Below are 19,211 nucleotides of genomic sequence, written 5' to 3' on the forward strand. Positions count from 1 at the left end.
GGTGTAGAGTTGCACGATGCACTGGTGATCTCCAACAGCCCAGTTCCTGAGCTGGGTCAGTCAAGAGGGCACCAGAAAAAATGGAGGTACATCCCGGACTGGTGAGAGCACTTGTTAGCGAGACATCCCTCTCCCGAGATGGCCACTGCAACTTCCCAGGGACACAACCAGCCCCGCCACCCCACCCCGTATTCATTTTCTAGCCCTCTGGTACTTAAATTCTTTCTGACAAAGTAATATGGTTTCCAACCTATTATGTAAGGTTCATGTTTGTCACCTCTTAACCTCCAGATATGTGTTTGTCTTTTGATCCATGTTTTCCAACATATCTAAGAGTAGGCTGTGCCCAAAAGAGTAAAGACGCATTCCTTCTGAAGAGACATATTCATTTTGTTCAATTAATATTGTGTAGAGAGAGCGCTGGTGTGTTTTGTATGTATACTTTACTAGAAACCAAAATTACTGTGTGCTAGAGATAAAATTAGCTTCTGAAATTCCTTTTCCCCTTTAAAATAAAAATAGCAGAATCTGCCTTTAATTGGCCACCTCAATCATCACAGAGGCTTCCTGTGTGCAGAGACTTTGCTTTTAATATCTGTTTTCCTTTGGCTTAAAAGAGTAGTCTTTATTTGCAAGTTTATTATAGAAGCGTTCAAATTAGAGGTGGACTGAAACCACAAAGTTTATGTCCGGATCTGGATGCAACTTTCTAAAAGTTCCAAGGTCCAGGTTTTTGATTGTCCTGACCAGACATTGCAGAGGCATTTATAAAATTCAGGTTCAGAGCCACATCTCCTGGCTGTGGAAATGCAACACTTCAGATCAAGCTCTTTTCCCCAGTGTATTTTGTAAAGTAAACTTATTTAGTGGATTGTTAGTGGGCTGGCAGAGAGGAAGAGCTTCCCATATTTTAAATTTTTTTTTCAGATGAGAAGACAAACGTAAACAGCACTTTCCCAGACACATAACAAACAATGTGAGCAAGTGTCATTCAACACAAGATGTTCACAACCTCCTTTATCATGTTGAAGACCTTCTCAGCAGGGTCTTATGATAATTTACACTTCTCTATCACAGGGCTGGGAGAAGGTTCTGCTCTTCTTCACCCGGACAGCAGGTCCCACCCTCGATCCTTGGAGAAGAGTGCATGGAGGGCTTTCAAGGAGTCACAGTGCCATCATATGCTGAAACACCTTCACAATGGAGCCCGGATCACTGTGCAGATGCCTCCAAATATTGAGGGGCACTGGGTCTCTACTGGGTAAGGAAAGATAAAACAAGTGATATATGTGGAAGACAAGTGAGGAAGGAAGCAGAGAGGGAAAGATGAATATTCCCACTTTAAGCAGCAGGGGGAATATATTCTTTAATACAGTGGTGCTCAAAATTCCAGATGCTTTCTATACGTTTATGCATAAAAGGAAAAGGAGTGGCATTATGTACATTAAAATAGCATGCTATAAAGCTGTCTTGATGAATCAATTTATAGTCTGGATTTTAAACAGCATGCTGTGCAATATCTTTAAATCTCTCTTTGCATAGGAAGGAGCCCAACAAGTTGCAGAAATGGATGCTTATTTAAATATAGCATTGTACTATCTTTAACGTTGTACTGTCTTTGACTACCTGTATTAGAGCCATTGAATGGGTCCCCATTTTCAGAGCATGTGTCTAGCACAGGTTTTAGTAGCAGAAGAAATTAAGAAGGTGTATTTCACCAGTGTACATGATGACTTGTAATTCAGATAGCTATTCTGCTTTCTGTGTCTCAGCAGGCAATATTCACATGCTTGGTTGAAGGGACTTGTAATAGGAAAGACAGTACTTTTTAAGAGAAGGAAGTGTATTTTTGTTGAGCAGTGTGGATGTGACAAGGAAGACAAGCTTGAAGGCACAAAAGGACTTGGTACAGGAACTGGAATTTAATTACCATTTACATCTTCAGGAAAAAAAAATACACACCAAAAAAACACAAAAAAACCCCAACAACAATAACCACAACAGAAAAATGAATAATGTATGGTCCGAATTCAAGCCAAATAGAAGTTTTGCATTAGCAGTCAGAAGTTTGCACTAGCTGCCACCCCTGTTGAAAGTCTGAGTGGAAAAGCTGAGGACATGGTCCTGCATGTCCTCTGCAGACCAGATCTGGCAGAGCTCCACTGAGAAGCTTCTGCAGCAGCATAGAAGCCAGTTCTTTGTACTGCTCTGTGGACATCTGGCATTTTACTTTCTGATGTTATCAGTCCTTTTGCTAGAGATACCATGCAAAAGAGAAGAGTAGATACTTAGTAAGCTGCTACTTTTTTCACAGAAGAGTTGAGTCACATGGTGGTCTCTAGATGAAAAGAAAAAGCAAAACATGAAAGATAAAGCTCTCAGATATGATCGGCATGAAGCAGTATGTCAGTAACAGTGTAACAGCAGAGGAAGTTGTTGGTTAATTGGCAGGCCACAGATGCCTAATTCCTACTTATTGCCATTCATGCCAGATGGGTGTTAGCACCCAAGTGTCTCTCTGGACCCATGCGGGTTTGCTCAGTCTTGTTACCTGGGGTATACATGATGTGCCACCTTGCTAAAATTTTGTTTCCATCACTTTCTGTCTTCCCACAGCTGCGAAGTTAGAGCAGGCCCAGAGTTCATCACAAGATCTTACAGGTTCTACCACAATAATACATTTAAGGCCTATCAGTTTTATTACGGTGGCAATCGCTGCACAAACCCTATCTACACATTAGTTATACGTGGCAAAATACGTCTCCGCCAAGCATCCTGGATCATCCGAGGGGGTACCGAAGCTGATTATCAGCTACGCAACATACAGATCATATGCCACAGTGAAGCAGTAGCCAAAAAATTGAGTGAGTTGGTCAACCATACGTGTCCTGGATTTATACCAGAAGATAGTCCCTGGGAGCAGGATGTGAGCTACGATTTGCTGAGAGAAGAGAATGGTTGTGAATGCACCAAAGCTCTGAATTTTGCCATGCACGAACTCCAGCTGATCCGCGTGGAGAAGCAGTACCTGCACCACAATTTGGACCACCTTGTGGAGGAGCTATTTCTCGGAGACATTCATACTGATGCTACTCAGAGGAGGTACTATCGGCCCTCTAGTTACCAACCTCCTCTTCAAAATGCCAAGGTACGTGTGTCTATATATGCCCTCCTTTTAAGATACTAGTGACAAAACCCACGTTATTTTGCTCTGCTGAGTCAGTGCACTAGTGGAACTGAAAATATAGACGTGCTCCTAAAATAAGAGGTTGACTGCAGCCTTAATTGGCTGCATCATCTGTAACAAAAGATCACAGGACATGTTTTGTAATAGTAGTGGCTTTTCTGTAGTTTGACTGCATAAGACATGCAAAAAGTAGTCTGATGAACTAAGGTCAATCAAGGCCACTCTGAAGATGGAATCAAAAACTTGGAGATAGGAGTGGTTGGCTGGGACAATGGCTGTAGGTTAGCAGCTGAAAAGAAAGTTACATAGAAGTCTGAGAAAAGATAAACAGGCATCAGCAGATGCTTGTATGACTCTGGGAGTGCCAGGGAGAGAGGAAATCGATTTGTATCAGCGTGTGGAAGTTGGGTGATCCATAATCTGAAGAGGAAAAGAGGAAATTGAAAGGTAGACACATGAAAGGGGTAGCATGAGGGAAAAAAAAAAGATGGGCTGTGCAGGTCAAGGATCCAGATGCAAGCATACACATTAATAAAACGAAAACCAGGTGAATTTTGAATGGGGCTTTAATTCCATTTGATAATTCAGTTTTCAAAGGTGCCTCAAAGTGCCCTCAGCTTCACTGGGAACTGATTGACCCATAGTAAGCTAAATAAAAGTCAAACAGGAAGGGTAGGCACTGTTGGCCTGTAGCAGGAGGGCTGTCTATAGATCTTCCCTGGTGACATTTCAAAGGCGGGAGGCGATTGGAACCACATTGCCGGGTGCCGCTGCCATCGACATGCTCCAGCTGGGCTCTGCTGCAGCATCACTTCCAGCTAATGGGTTATCACCATTTTTAATCATCTTGTTGCAAATGATTAAAAAATCAGCTACAGCTTATCAGCAATGGCAGGCGACACAACAGGGGAAGGGAGAGTTTTGATAAGAGACCCTTGGCTTTCCCTTCCATTCGAAACTGTCTGCCCTGGGTTTTGTGTGCCTCCTGCGAACATCGAATTTTAATAATTCGGGACCTTTAATGATCTGCCTTTAGTCGTTTTAATAGCCTGGCTTAGGGATAGTTTTAATCCACAGTCAACTGTGTCTCTGTATGAAAGCTGCTGTTATTTCTGTCATTCTTATGCTCTCTTCAAGTGACCAAGGACAAATTTGTGTTTTCTTTTTAAACATACCTTCCCGAAGTGGAGAGTTTCAGCAGCAGCAGGTGAACATTCCTCATCAAAATTTTAGTTTAATTAATTCAGACAAACACACCGAATTTCTCTTTGCTTATTTGGAAGTGAGGGTTCTTTCCTAAATCTCTTCCTTGCATGTATCTGTAGGTACAAATTATCTGGCACTAGCTATATGATGTATCTGTTCTAGAAAATGTTGTAGATTGTTTTCTGTCCACATGAAACAGAGACAAAATCTTGATATAATTCACCCTAGCTGATTATTTTTTCTGGCCAAATCTAGTTGTCTTATTATGGGCTGATAGATAAATAATTTAGTACATGCTTACACTTCGACCTTGTATTGATTTCATTACAGTCAGAATGATCAAGTGTGCTATCAGCCATCTTTATAAAAGTAAGATTTCTGTCCAAGTATGCTGTTATTTTAGGACACACTGTTAACAATTTTCCTGCCTGTTTCTTCTGCTACTGTAGCATCACTTTTCTCTCTAAGATACCATGCCTCTAAAACATAATGATCAAATTTAAAGAATCAAATCTTGCATAAGAGTTCTGGTTTTTGAGCCAGGTTAGCTAAATAAACTGTGAGAGCACTGAAACTCTCATTACGTTCACAAAGCCCATTATTTTAAGCATGATCCAATCCATTCTGACCCGAGTGGGTGACATCTCTATGTGGAAGAGTTGCCTGAGTCTCCCTGCACACCCTTATCCCACCATCTCATGTGTCCAGTTGGGCAGGTCCTGCCCCGGCATACCCATGCACGCCAGTCAGGGAGAGCCTGCAGGGTGGATCCCAGGGGAGGCTTCCACATCATATATTTACAAGAGCTGGAGGAGAGGAAGAACAAACAAGCCAACTAGTTATCCATTGGCAGTCATGAAGTACAGTGCTTCCAAATACGATTTTTGGTAGCCAGGTCTTGGCAGAGGCTGAATCTTGAGGCTGAATTTATGACACTGGAAACCCATTTATAACGGTACTATCAGCTACGGAAAGAGCAGGTTAACTTTGTGTACACCAAAAGATGCACAGATTGCAGCTCTCCATGATGAAACCAGCGTAGTTTAATAAATGGGAGCCCAGGTCCTGACTTGCAGGCCACTGCTCAACTCCCAGTTTGGCCTCTGACAAGTTACGTTACCTGTGCTCCTCCTCAGCCATTGCCTGCGTGGTCTGCTTGGCTCCTACATTGTATATATACACCATCTGGATTGCTGGGACATCTGCCTCAGCTGGAACCTTCAACAGCGAAAGCTGTGTCGGTTTAACACAAGTTTTAAGTGTGCAACAGGACAGCTACTCTTGGTGGGTTTTTGTAGGTTACTTTTGCTCAGATTTGATGTGAGATTTTTTTTTTCTCAAGAGAAGTTGGGCCTGCTGACACTAGGCTTTCAACATTATGTATATGTATATGTATATTTATATGTATGTGTATATACATATAAATATATATAAATACTCCTAAAAAATGAACCTTTGCCACAGCTGCCATGAAAGACGCTTGGGTGTTGATTTGTACCTAACCGTGAAGTTCTCTGTACCAACAGGTTCTCAACCCAGCTGTCTGACCTACTGTTTGCCAAATGTAGGAAGAATAGTAACAGAGATGCTTTTTTTTTTAAAAAAAAAAAAAAAGTCCAGGCAAACATACCGTTGAAAGGTTATAACCCTTATTCTTTGAACTCTTTTCCTTTTCTAATTGTTGCCCCCCTGGGACCCAGCTGAAAATGAGTTTAAATGCTAAACTGAGTTTAAAACTACAAGTCACAGACTCCTCTGGAAACTGGACACCATGAATAAATAGAAACGTTAAATCAACTTGTTTTTTTAAGGTTTCTACAGTCATACCAAGAGGTTGGGGAGGCCAGGAAATTGCTTCTGAAGTGAATCAGGTGTATTGTGTGGAATCTTTCATTTAAGGCTTTTTTCAAATTTCCTTTTTATTTAATTATATTTTAAACTTATAAAGACCTACCTAAAATAAGTTAAGAGGATTCACATTTTGAGTTAAATTTATAGTTAAGCCTCTATATAGAAGAAAGTTCCACCCAGCTCAAGAGTTTACACAGCCTGTAAATTGGATGTGGTAGCCACATTCATTACTTATGTGGTTGAAATGGATGGTAATTAAAAGCAAATGATTGCTGGATATGTTAGGAATGCCAAAGCCACATGATCAGGACTTTAAACAAAGAGAATTGGACCTTCTCCAAATTCCTGCAGCGATTTCACCGCAGGATGGTAAATCAAAAGAGCTGTCCAAAAATGAGACAGCTTTATGCTGAGCTACAAATCTGAATAAATTCACAGATTACCATATCTCGAGTGTTCATATAAAATCAGGGAGCTTTTAAAAATATAAAATTTGTCATCTCCTACAAATTCTCTTAGATAAGAGCACACCTTAAACAAATTCCTCCTGTAAAATACGTGGAAGTTCATGAGTGCAGCTGATGAATAAGTCACTATATAAATTTATCTTAGCAGTCCTTTAGCCTCTTCTTTAGCCAGCATGAGGAGAGCATATGGGTGGAAAGGGCAGGACAGGGGAAACGCTTCCCATCATCACACATATTATACAAAATATTCCCATCAGGACACCACCAAAGAGCCTGGCTGATTGGTCATAAAATCACAACTTACTTATGAATGCATGCAGGGACTTGTAGCATAAAGGAAGGCTTGAATGCAGTATTCGCTTGCTATGCAGAAGGACAGCAAATGTTTTCAGAGATATCTTCTCTAAAACTACAGGAAATGTGTACAGCAGCAATACTGGGACACTTTTTCACATGTAATTGCATCAGTAATAGTGCTTTGTAAACAATGAACTCTTTGTGCTGTTTTATCATCTGACAGAATAATGGGAAGGATCAGAGCACTGTGATGATCAGTCATTCCAGTTAGATCATTATTTAGGAATAAGTCTGGAGTGGTCTGGAACATCACAAGAAACCTAAAATGTACTAGGACAACCTTCCTTCTGCCTTTGCCATGCTCAAATACTTTCAGTAAAAAAAGAAAAAACAATTCCAATGGATCAATTCTCTATCACAAGCTTATTTGCCACCAAGATCTGAATTCCAGCGGCACCTGGCATTTGCAGCCAATACAGGTTCAATATATAGAGACTGGTGCTTGGGCTTTCCTTTAGCCACATAGAGAAAGAACAAAGTGCGCAAATTTTTTCATGCTTTTCAAAATTTGAGTCTTCATCTCTTTGAAATTCAGTGACTTCATCTATAGGGGAATGCTATGTACTTGAGGAGCTCCCAGGGAAATGACAGCATAAGTTAATAAATAGATGTTAAACGTGAAGTGCCTCAGAGAAATACACAAAACATTAGCTCAACCAAAAAGTGTAATTTTGGAGGACAAAACTCCTTTGTTTGCCAGAGTAGTGCCACTAGACTTCTAGATTAAGCCAACACTTGAAGAGTTTCTTTTTGTTCATTATTACTTGCAAAAGACTCTTAGTTAAGGAAATTAGAGGGGAAGCAAAGAAAGAATATTCAGAAGAATATTCAGATAGGTTAATTCCAGGTTTATGAACAATAGCAGTGTATGTGATGCCCTGCAGACGTAAGAGTGAAGCCAGCAGCTTCTAGCTGAGGCTTGTCCTTGCTGCCCTTGGCAGAGCCATGGGCTGGGGTCTTGCAGAAGAGAGCTCCTTTGAGGTGCCACTGTGCACTTACTGCCCGCACTGGCGTTAGCGCTGGGCAAGGGCTGAAGCCAAAGTTCACTCTCTGTGAACCTTCAAAAGCTAAGTGTTGCCTTTGAAATCTTGTTCACCTTTGTTGATTTAACCACCACTGTTCTGCAACTGCAGTTGCAGACTGCCCCAACACAAATACGGTACCAGCCATCAAAATTAACTATTTAGCCTAACAAAATGAAACATGGGCCTTCAGAACAACCCAGCATGGCACCTAAACTACTGACACCTTCCTTGATGCTGGCTCCTAACCACAATTGCTTCATCTTTTGTAAGAGGGGAGGTAGGACTCACTAGAGATATTGCTACATGGTTCAGAGGGCTGTATAGGTTGCTTTTTAAAGATGTAATAAACACATAAGGCAGATCTGGTTTGGAATATTTGTTTCCTGGAGATGGACTTTCAAGCTGTCCAGTCAGGTTTTCCATGGATTTTTTGTTGTTGATACTTCTCAAAATATGCATGCCACCATAAATTAGTATCATTTTAATGGGATAGATGATACCCAAGCACATTCATCTGAGAAAATTTTTTTTCTCTTTGTTCTTGTCTTTTGCACAAGCCAAAGTAGTTTACATCAGAAAAGAACAACCAGAAGACTTCTGCATTTCATGTTGATTGTGTTTATTTCAGTTTTATGCAGGGTTGTGCAACAGAATCGACACTGTAGATCAGACTGTTGTGTAATGGTAGTGCCTTTAGATTCCCTCACCATCTCTCCCTTCGTGGGAGCAGTTAATAAAAACCATTCCTCAATATCATAAATATATGGTACACATTTGCAGATAAATCTTAATACATCTCCACCCTCCTTCCTGCTTACAGCTCCTCTGTTCCCTACCAAAAGAAATCCCAAACTGACAACCCTGCAAAGGAGTTACCACTCATTCCAGCATTTCACTTGCTTCAAGATTTTTAATTAAAGTTTTAAATCTTTGTTATTCTTCATTCCAGTTGGCAGGCTGAATTATAACTGTGTCAGCCGTGCTTGTTAACTCCCCAGAGCCAGCCTAATGCACATTAGCCAACTCAGCTTCATATGAGGTCATGGAAAGCCTGCAAATTATCACTTTTGTGGAGGAGAGAGATTGTAGCCTTTTGTTGAAGTGTTGTCTTGGTCTGCAGTTATCTGGAGCAGTGGAGAAGCAGAGCTTGATACTGTACTGAGCAATCCAACAACAGTATCCTTTCTGTGGACTTGGCTCCTTGGCAATGTGAGGCAAAGCCGTACAACTTTTTTTGTTGAGGTGGAAGCGTCTCCTCGAATTGACATTCTCCCAGGGTTTTCTATTTGTACTCATCCTGGGAGCACTCAGTTACTAACAATAAAACCTGGTACCTGCTTTTCTCAGGTGGTGGGGTTTAAAGCATCCTGACCAGGCATGCCTCCTTCCAGTCTCATCTAGCCCTGCCCATGACACATAGTATCCAGTATCATTGCTAAACGCTGTGTTTCTTTCCCTTCTTCTTCAATGCTTTCCCTCATGGTAATACGTGCATTCACGTGGCCTTTTTCCTACCCCAGCTTTTGTGTCTGTTGGACCCTACAAGACCGCAGGCCACTGGTTCAGACTTGAGACAACACTTGAGAAGGCCCAATGCCTGGTCCTTCACCACACATCTCCCTGCAACAAGGATGTGCTGGGTGCAGCATGCCAGACCCAGCCACTGCTACGTGGCCCATCTGGTGACATTGCCTAGCCAATGCCAGACAAGCTGGCCACAGATCCCACACTAAAATGGAAGCCCCCGATGCAAAAGCAACCCGACTCTGTGAACTAACAGCACTTGGGCTGTCTCATGTGGGCTCCACAGCTTGGTGAGGAGCATTTTCCCCAGTGATGAAAGGGTGCAGAAGGGAGCCAGGGTGGACGCTGGGGATGTGGCTTCTCGCAATACCCTATAGATGCAACCATGAAGAAGACCTGCTTCTTGCCATGCACCAGTAACTAGTGCAATTCAGGGCTGGCCAAAGGTTGTTTTATATCAGCTGAAAACCTGGCTCTTCCAGACAAGCTTCCCATGCTAGAGCCACTAGACAAGGGGGCTCAGACAGCAGGAGTAGAGAGTTGTAGAGATATTATTAATGTCAGTATCTGACTTAATAAGGCAGAATATTACTACAGAAATTTTAAATGAACTCAGCACAGTATTATTGTTGCTGTTTCAAACAAATAGTGTTTTTAAAATTTTTGGATGGATATACAGACACATTTTCAAGATAGAAGAGGAGAGAGAGAGAGAGAGGGAATATGTTTGAACAAGGTGTTCAGTTGAAAAATAACTGTATTTTCAGCATCCTCTTTACTGTTAGTGGTTGCTTGTTTTGTCCCTAAATACAACTTGCAGTACATCGTGCAGGTTCTCTCCTTACTATTAAGCACTGATTTCAGCTTCTGCTCGAACCATAAGGAAGAGTAGATTTTCTGTACATTTTGAAAATGGTTTGGTCCATAGATGTCTTGGTCTGTAACAATGGCATCAAAGTACAAAGGTGTTCAAAGAAAACTAGAACATCTTCAAAAAAATATCTTTCTAGATGTTATTCAAAACTCATTTCTTCAGAAAACATACCAGTTGTATGACAGTTTTTTTCCTGGACCATTAAAAACACTATGAATTAATTAGAGACAAATTATTCCTAAGCAGCCATAGAATCCCGTAGAACTTAAGAGAAAATTAAACTATGTTGAGAAGGTTTATGTTTCTGACTATCCACAGCAATTGGGAAAAAGATCAAGGAACCTCATCCTGGTTTGCTTTATTTTTATTAGAAAACTCCCTGCTTGGTTTCCAGAGCTCTCTGGCCGTGTTACCACTTCAGCTGAGACAGCAGGAGGGAGGGATAAGAAAAAATTCTCAGATCACAAACTATTTTCTCCCAGACTACAAGAACTGAGTTTCCAGCCAGAGATTCGGACTTGTTTCAGCCCACATGGCCTCATGGATTAATTGAGAAATTGTCTTTAAGGAAACACCCAGGAGGGCAGGAGTTGGGGCAACATGGATTTGGCATTGCAGAGCTTCAAGGAGGCACCCTTCCCGGGAAGGGATCTTCCAGCCGTTGGGCAGCAGACATTTCAGGGGCTGGTCCTCCTAGCAAGACCCCACTATTAAAAATATTGGATTATACACCTAAGGTAATCAAAACATAGAACAGATGTTTATCCTGTCCACTGCTTATCTTATTGCTTTTTAGTTTATGTTATGCCCAAATGAGCTTTTTATTAGAGGGTACTTAATCGTGTTTGGACTCAAATGTATTCTGCCTCTGCTCCCTATTTTCTTTGAACGTCTGTTTTTAGAAAATAATCTTTCCCTGAGACACATGGCAAGGGAGTGATCTGCAAAGCTTCAGCAAGTGTAATTAAGAGCCAAGAGCAGCTGACCTAAAAAAGAAACAGTGAAAAATAGTCAATTGTTAAGCATAAATTACTCCGTAATTAAGTCAAATTGCCTCATAACAAAACTAGATCTTTCCCTCTTCCATTACTTGGACAAAAATTGTACGATGGGAGTTTACATGTGGCATATTCTTCCACTAAGAAGCTCATAACTCCATGAAAGATAGTATCACAGTAAAAGAAAAAAAAAAAAAAGAGTTTATGTGTGTTTATATTCAAGCGCTGGTCTCAGGGCAGTGATGCATCTGGGGTACAGCCACATGAGTTTCATGAGCCAGCCCACATCTCACTGCTGTGAAAGGGATACTTCTGCTTCCCTCCTCACCACCCCAGCCTCTCCCTGCCCCACTCCCTATTCATTGCAAAAAGTGCCCGTTCACCGCAGCCCCTTCATCAGGACACACCATCAGTAACTAGAAGGCAGACAGGGTGGACATTTCTTAGCACAGCACCTGGCTGGACCTTCAGAGCTGGTGCAAAGCCTTTGGAACTGGAAGGGCTCCACAGAGTTAGAGCAGTTCAGGACCGCAGAGGTCAAAGAGCCAGATGGGCTGCAGACAACTCACAGAAATCAAAAGTGGAGTTTAGCTGTGAGTTAATCTAGACCTTCCTTGAGTTTACTCACTCACAGTGTAATGGCAGCCAGCATAATCGCACTGCATGAGTTTTGTAAGTTTGAGGAAGTATTTCCTCCTTATGCCTGAAGACATGAACCCACCTCTCTTAAGGAGAAGGTAGCTGCTTGTAGTTATGTAGTTTGAGTTCCATGGACCCTCTTCTGCCCACTCTGTCGCTGGCCACAGCCAAGGCACTAAGCAGCTGCAGGTATTACCAGTCTGCACCTTCTACACTCCCAGTATGCCAGGGAAGACATCAAACTATGATAATATGCCCTGCCCAGCACCACTGCCCAGCACCCACAACTCCACTGCCCAGCACCAGAGCCTTGACTCATAATAGCCATTTTTTTCAATGTTGTGGAGAGATGAAACCTAAAATTACTGCTAGAAGAACTGCATAAAGAAGATTTATGCTTGATAGTCCTTCCTGGTCAAAGAAGTAGAAAAATAATTTTGCTGCAAATAGGATTGATTACAGATTTCCTTGTCCATCCACTAGGCCTGAGAAACAACAGAAGAATCCCCCAGCCAAGAGTGACCAAGAAGACAACAGGCTGGGTTTCCATTTGGTTTTCTTCAGATTTTGAAAACGGGCAACAGAAACCACTGGTTCCCAGGTTCAATTGCCTTGGCTCACAAAGTGATTGTGGGGGATAGTCTCCTGAGAGAGAAATGTGAATATAAACCAAACGACCATACTCCTCTGCCAGGGTCTCCTCTGGGAGATGACAAGAGCTTTCAACTTCACTTCAACAGAGGAGGACTGTAGCAGAAGTTGTCTCCTGCTTATATAAGCCATGTTCAGTTTTATAACTGTGTTTTCTTCACTTTCTTGCTTCACTTTATGTGAACAGGGCAATCACAGCAATAAAGTTACTGTCATCAGTGCAGTTTATTAGCCCTTAAAGCATTAGGGAGCAGTGATGCCAGTCTGCCTCATGGCAGGACAGCCATGCTGGAGAAACAAGTGCTTGATAGGGACCGGCGTCTTCCACAGACCCCTCCGTCTGGACCACTGCAAGTGTCCATGCAAGGCAGCAGTGGCATCTTTTGGATGTTGATCTCCAAGAAAACAGAGCATTATTTCTATTACACTTCCAAAATGTGTGTTTCTTTGGTGCTCTGGTTGGCAGCGAATGAAATCTCCCGCCTCATCCGACAGTTTTCTTGACCCTCAGATGGGGCAGACCCTCATCGTCTGGCATCTTTCACAGCTAGAGCTCAAGGGATATGGGGCAGCTCTGCTGCTGCCCAATATGTGCCAAATCAGTCTCCACTGTTCCCCAGCACCAACTTGTTCCCTACTCATTTATAAGTCATCTGCCCCCCAGCAATCCCGAGCAGCAAACTGCCCAGTAAACCAGACTGCTTTCTGGAGAAATAGACTGACGTCCTCTGAAGAGAGCTGGGGATTGAACAGATTGGTTTCGTAAGACCTAAACAAGCTTGCAGATGGAGATTTTATTGTAGGAAAGAGGAAGGTGGGCATTGACTTCTGTCAAATTGTATTTGAAGGTTTGTTCCAGGAATAGTTGCACAAATTTTTTATAATTATAATTATTGTTACTTTATTTTCAAGCGTATGCAGGCCCCTGACATTTCTGTTTGCTCTCTGACAGCTCAGTGTCTTTATTTAGCCGTGTCCCAAACAGAAGAGCTGTAACTGTCTGTGTTTCTATGAAATAAGGTTAAATCCCACAGAAAGGTTAAACAAGAAATCTACAGCAACATAGAAAACATCACTGCATCTTGGTTCCACTATTGATCATCAGAAAATCCAAACTGAAATTTGTAATCTCAGAAAACAGCTCAGTTTCACAATCCTATGTGTTATCAGTGTTTTAAGTGTTCAGGAGAACCAGATGTTTCTCACCAGCCTGTGCTGTCAGTTACTATCGCACAAATCTGTGCTAACTTCGCCTCTTGCAGTTAAATTACTCAATTAAACATTCTTTGTATTTCCACTAAGATATTAATGGCCGTTGCACTGCTTGCAGAATTTAGCTGAAAAATGTGTCTTAAAATTAGTTAACAAGCCGCATAGTGGAAAAGAACTGCAGCCACTTCAATAGCGTGCTGACACATAGTTCCCAGAAGACCATGTTTTTTATGGTGGAAAGACCCTCTGGAGGTAACCAAGTCCAACCTGCTTCCTCCTCAGAGCAGGGCTGTTGGCCAACACTGTTTCAGATCAGCCCAAGCTACATCATTTATAGGTATTTTACACATAGACCATTATTCTGCATCCCAGGGATGTAGAACAGCAGACTTTTCATTGATTTCACTGGCTGCTGGTGTCTCTCTGGTCTATGGCAGGGGCAAATATAAATACTGTTAATATGTGTAAAAGGGATATATTGTGGGAGCTGTATGTTGATTCTCTGAAGCTACCTGTGGTCATATTAGTGGAGAAACTCAGGGCACTAAAGAAGGTTGTGTAAATGCCACCCCAGAAGTGTGCCATGAGCTGAAGGCAGAGGATGGTGAAATGCTGACTCCATGGCAGCTTATGTGGACTTTAAAGTACGAGCAATGGAAACAAGAATCTATGTTGGGGAGGGAGCTCAGAGAAATCTTAGAAAAGAGGGCTGGGAAGTGACACAAAGCAAAATCATTTGTATAAATCTCTCTCCCTGACGGCTGCATGGGGAACTTAAGCTCTTAACTCCATGCACTTTGAATTGCGCCTCGGGAAAACACCTCGCAGCTTGAACGAGGCAGGTGTGAGTAACTCCCCCAGCTCACCCCCCTCTCTCCAGGAAGGATCGAGTAGTGTCCTTGAAAGATGAAAGCACAAGCTGGCTGTGTGGTCTTTGCCTTTCCCTCTGAGTATAAGCCTGCTTAGAGCTCAGAGCGCTGCCCCTCTGCACATTGCCAACCAACTAGACAGCCTCCACTATCAGCTCCCAGGATGTAAACAAGCAGTACATCCCAACTCGAAGCAGGAAAACAGAAAACACACCTTTTATCTTGCAGGGCAGCACTTCTTCTTGCTCTAATTATTTGTCCTAAGTGAAGTGAGCTAAAAAATTGTCATGTAATCCTTTATTGGTCCATAAAATTTACTTCATGGTTTAGCAGAGCAGAGATAAATGGTAACGCTGCTGTGTCTCTTGCCATGGAAAAAAGTGCAAGATACAGTTTGAAAACAGAACAGCTAGGCCAAACTCTTTTGCCAATAAGAAAAAAAAAATTGCAGAGACAGAAACAGCCTTAGGAATAATGTACACATGTCTGTATTTTTTTTTTTGTGATGTCAGGAAGTAGAAGCCTCAGCACAAAATTCCCTCCTCTCCTGCCATGGACTCGGAGCCTGCACACCCCTAAGACAGTCTGGGTGCTCATGGCTGGGGCTGGGAGTACCTGGGTGCTCGAGGCTGGTGCCTGGAGCCTGGCAGGCACCATGGACCCCGTTCCCACTGGAGGGAACTGTAAAGCTTTCACCATGGCTGGTGGCCATGTTGTACACTTTACAAGCTTGCATTAGGGCTCACAAAAGCTGAAAAAGTTCAAAATTGCTGGTTACTATTCTCCTAACGAAAAATATCCTTAGGACACTGATGTCAATCTACAGCACCCGAAGTTAACAACTGAAAAGAAGACAGATGCAAAATAAGAGCTCAGCAAATTTACTCATTTCTAACACAAGAGCTGCCAAGTCCTTACCATAGTAAAATACCATCTGACAACTTTTTGTATGATTTGAAGGATAAAGTCGCCTTTTCTAATTCCAATAGAAAGCTGAACTAATACGTTCGTCTCAGAAATGCAGATGAGGGAATTAATCCCCTGTCCTGTTGTGCAGTCCTACTGCTCAATCTTATATGTACAAGACTAAATGGTGACACGTTTCAAGTGCTTTGAAGGGTGAAAAACTGCAGGATAACATTAAAAATGTATGAAATAACAACATGTTCCTTAAAAAGTTGAGCTGGTGTCACTTCAACATGAAATGGATGGGCTGATTCATTGCCCTCTGTCATGGACAATGCCCAACAAGAGTTTCCCTCTGCTTCGTTTCAGAACCACGACCGCACGTGCATTGCGTGCAGAATCATCTACCGGTCGGACGAGCACCATCCTCCCATCTTACCCCCCAAGGCAGACCTGACCATAGGGCTACATGGAGAGTGGGTGAGCCAGCGCTGCGAGGTGCGACCAGAGGTCCTCTTCCTCACTAGGCACTTCATCTTCCATGACAACAACAACACCTGGGAAGGTCACTACTACCACTACTCTGACCCCATCTGCAAGCACCCCACCTTCACCATCTATGCCAAGGGACGTTATAGCCGGGGAGTACACTCGTCCAAAGTGATGGGCGGCACGGAGTTTGTGTTTAAAGGTAGAGTGGTTCCAGTATTGAGGGTGGAGGTGGTCACGTAGATACAGACCAAAGCAGCATTCGCTTATAATGATTTGATGGCTGATGATTTCATTCTGTCGTTTTCTGGAGTTATGTCATTTCTTGGGAGGTTCACAGGCGTTGTGTGAATGGCCAGCCAAACTGTACAGCTGCACAGTATTTCACACCACTGAAACAACAGTCATTTGAGGGAGGGATCTTTAAGTACAGCACAACAAAATAAGATTTCACATCACTAAGTCTTGGAGTTCAGTGCATCTTCAGACTTGAAGCATCTAAGCAAAGTGTCTGAAAGTAGATAAGTGTCCTAGGGCTCTTTCAGCAGAGAAGAACAAGCACCTTCAGAAGGTATTTCAGGTCGTAGAATCATAGAATGGCCTAGGCTGGAAGGGACCTTAGAGATCATTTAATCCAACCTCACTGTCATGGGCAGGGACGCCTCTCAACTAAATCAGGCAACACATGGGGACTGAGTGGGGATAAGTTGTATAAATCATTTTCTGGTGAAGATACATAAAGCAGTGCGGTGGGTTGACCCTGCCTGGACGCCAGGTGCCCACCAAAGTTGCTCTATCACACCCCCCTCAACTGAACAGGGAAGAGAAAACATAACAAGAGGTTTGTGGGTGGAGATCAGACAGGGAGATCACTCTGCAGTTACTGTCACAGGCAAAAGTCTTGACAGGGAAATTAGTTTAGTTTATTACCAATCAGATCAGAGTAGGGTAATGAGAAATAAAACCAAATCTTAAAACACCTTCCCCCTCACCCCTCCCTTCTTCCTGAACTCAGCTTCGCTCCCTGAAATTGCTGCAGTTGCTGTTGTGCAGTAACTTTTTCCCCCTCTTAAACATGTTATCCCAGGGGTGCTACCGCCATCACTGATGGGCTGAGCCTTGGTCAGCGTCGGGTCCATCTTGGAGCTCACTGAAATTGCCTCAGTCAGACAGGGGGAAAGCTTCCAACAGCTGCTCACAGAAGCCACCCCCGGTGGTGATGCCACCCGGATCCCTACAGCTGAGAAGCCTTTGGGTGCAAATAGCCCCGTAGCACCCTGCTTGGAAACTCAGTGGCTTTAACTGCTCACACAAAACACAACACAACGTCCCACCATGGTGCCAGCCCCAGCAGAGCCTCTGGAAGCCCCAAGCCCTCTGTGGGCTCTTCTCCTTGTTTCATTTACCATGTGAGAAGCATATAGATTCTTCCATGGCTCCAATTCATCTAACTATAAGAAATAATTTACTAATCTGGAATTTTCATAGGAGGCAGGAGATACCCTTGCCAGTCAAAGCTTATGCTTTTTACAACTGGGTTGAAATACATTTTTTGCTTGATTTTCTGGTTTGTTGTATGCCAACTTACCTCACAGATCAAGGTCATTAATTTGGTTTTGGTAAAATTTTTAGGTTCACTTTCTATAGATGACTTTTCACACCAGCTAGGACAAATAATGTGAACTGCAGTGCCATTGAAATGAATATCTGTTTATAAAACCTCACAATAAAACTCCCAACAACTCTTACTATAAAATGACCTACAAGAGAATTTGAGATTTTGATGCGTTGGGAGGCATGAAGCCTGGTCATTTGCTTCTGTTTTGGTCAGCGCTGATCCACTCAGAACCTCTTTTCTTGATACGGAATGTCAAACAAACACCAGGAAGAAAGAAAAACAATCTGTATTAAGCTTAATTCAGTTTGGCTTCTTCCAGCTTTTTTAACTACGATGAAAAATAAAATTTTATGTGCCTTAAACTCCTTTGAAAACAAGCAACATGGAACTCCAGAAGCTGCAGCACTTCTGCATTTGATACTGCAAGCTGCAGCCACTGTATAGATATGAAAAAAAGCATATCTCTGTAGTTCAGCAATATTTTATGTCATGCAAACAAGGACAGGTAATACAGGAAGGTAGCACAGCTGTGGTACTTTCAAAATTTTCCAGTTAGAACTAATTATTTCATTAGCTTTACAGAGTAAGAGATGTTAGAAAATTATGAAAAATACATTAAAAACAGCTCTACTTATGGATTAATACAGATGTTAATAAAACATGAGTAAAGTTTTATTGTTTCCTCTTTTACTTATCTCCTAATATAATCAACCAAGCTTTATCTGTAAAGGATTGTCTAGAATTTATGAAAAGCTGTGCTTAATCTTTGGCTGAGATATGTGGCCATCAGGTTTCCTTCAGCTGAGTGTGTGTGTTTTGTGTGAAAAGCAACTACGGCAAAGATGTAAAATAACGCAAATAGATTCGCAGGCTGCACCTGCGATATGAAAAATTGATTTAAGAATGGAAAAAGCAGAGACAATTCAGATTTGACAGGTACACCCAATCTGCATGTTGTCTTTGCTTTTGTTTTCATCCCTCTGCTCATAGTTTCTCTGTTCCTCCCTCGCAGTGAATCACATGAAGGTCACTCCCATGGATATATCCACAGCCTCTCTGCTCAACGTCTTCAACGGGAACGAGTGTGGAGCACAGGGGTCCTGGCAAGTTGGGGTTCAGCAAGACGTCACCCACACAAACGGCTGCATTGCGCTCGGCATCCGCCTACCTCACACCGAGTACGAAATCTTCAAAATGGAGCAGGATGCCCAGGGCAGGTACTTGCTGTACAACGGCCAGAGACCAAGTGACGGGTCCAGCCCCGACCGACCAGAGAAGAGAGCCACTTCCTACCAGATGCCTTTAATTCAGTGTGCTTCATCAGTGCCCAGATCGGAA

General features: G+C 42.5%; 1 protein-coding gene across 1 annotated transcript in view; it reads left to right on the forward strand.

The window, feature by feature from the left end:
- Positions 1 to 1,077: 1,077 nt before the first annotated feature.
- Positions 1,078 to 19,211, forward strand: part of APCDD1 (adenomatosis polyposis coli down-regulated 1) — a gene marked incomplete at its 5' end in the record, with an annotated part of 18,280 nt that continues 146 nt past the window's right edge. Inside the window, 4 exon segments of the mRNA XM_009870343.1 lie at positions 1,078 to 1,261; positions 2,617 to 3,148; positions 16,136 to 16,457; positions 18,886 to 19,211. Coding sequence (XP_009868645.1) covers positions 1,078 to 1,261; positions 2,617 to 3,148; positions 16,136 to 16,457; positions 18,886 to 19,211 — 1,364 coding nt within the window.

The sequence above is a fragment of the Apaloderma vittatum genome, unplaced genomic scaffold (genome assembly GCF_000703405.1).
Source record: "Apaloderma vittatum isolate BGI_N311 unplaced genomic scaffold, ASM70340v1 scaffold8005, whole genome shotgun sequence".
Taxonomy (NCBI): domain Eukaryota; kingdom Metazoa; phylum Chordata; class Aves; order Trogoniformes; family Trogonidae; genus Apaloderma; species Apaloderma vittatum.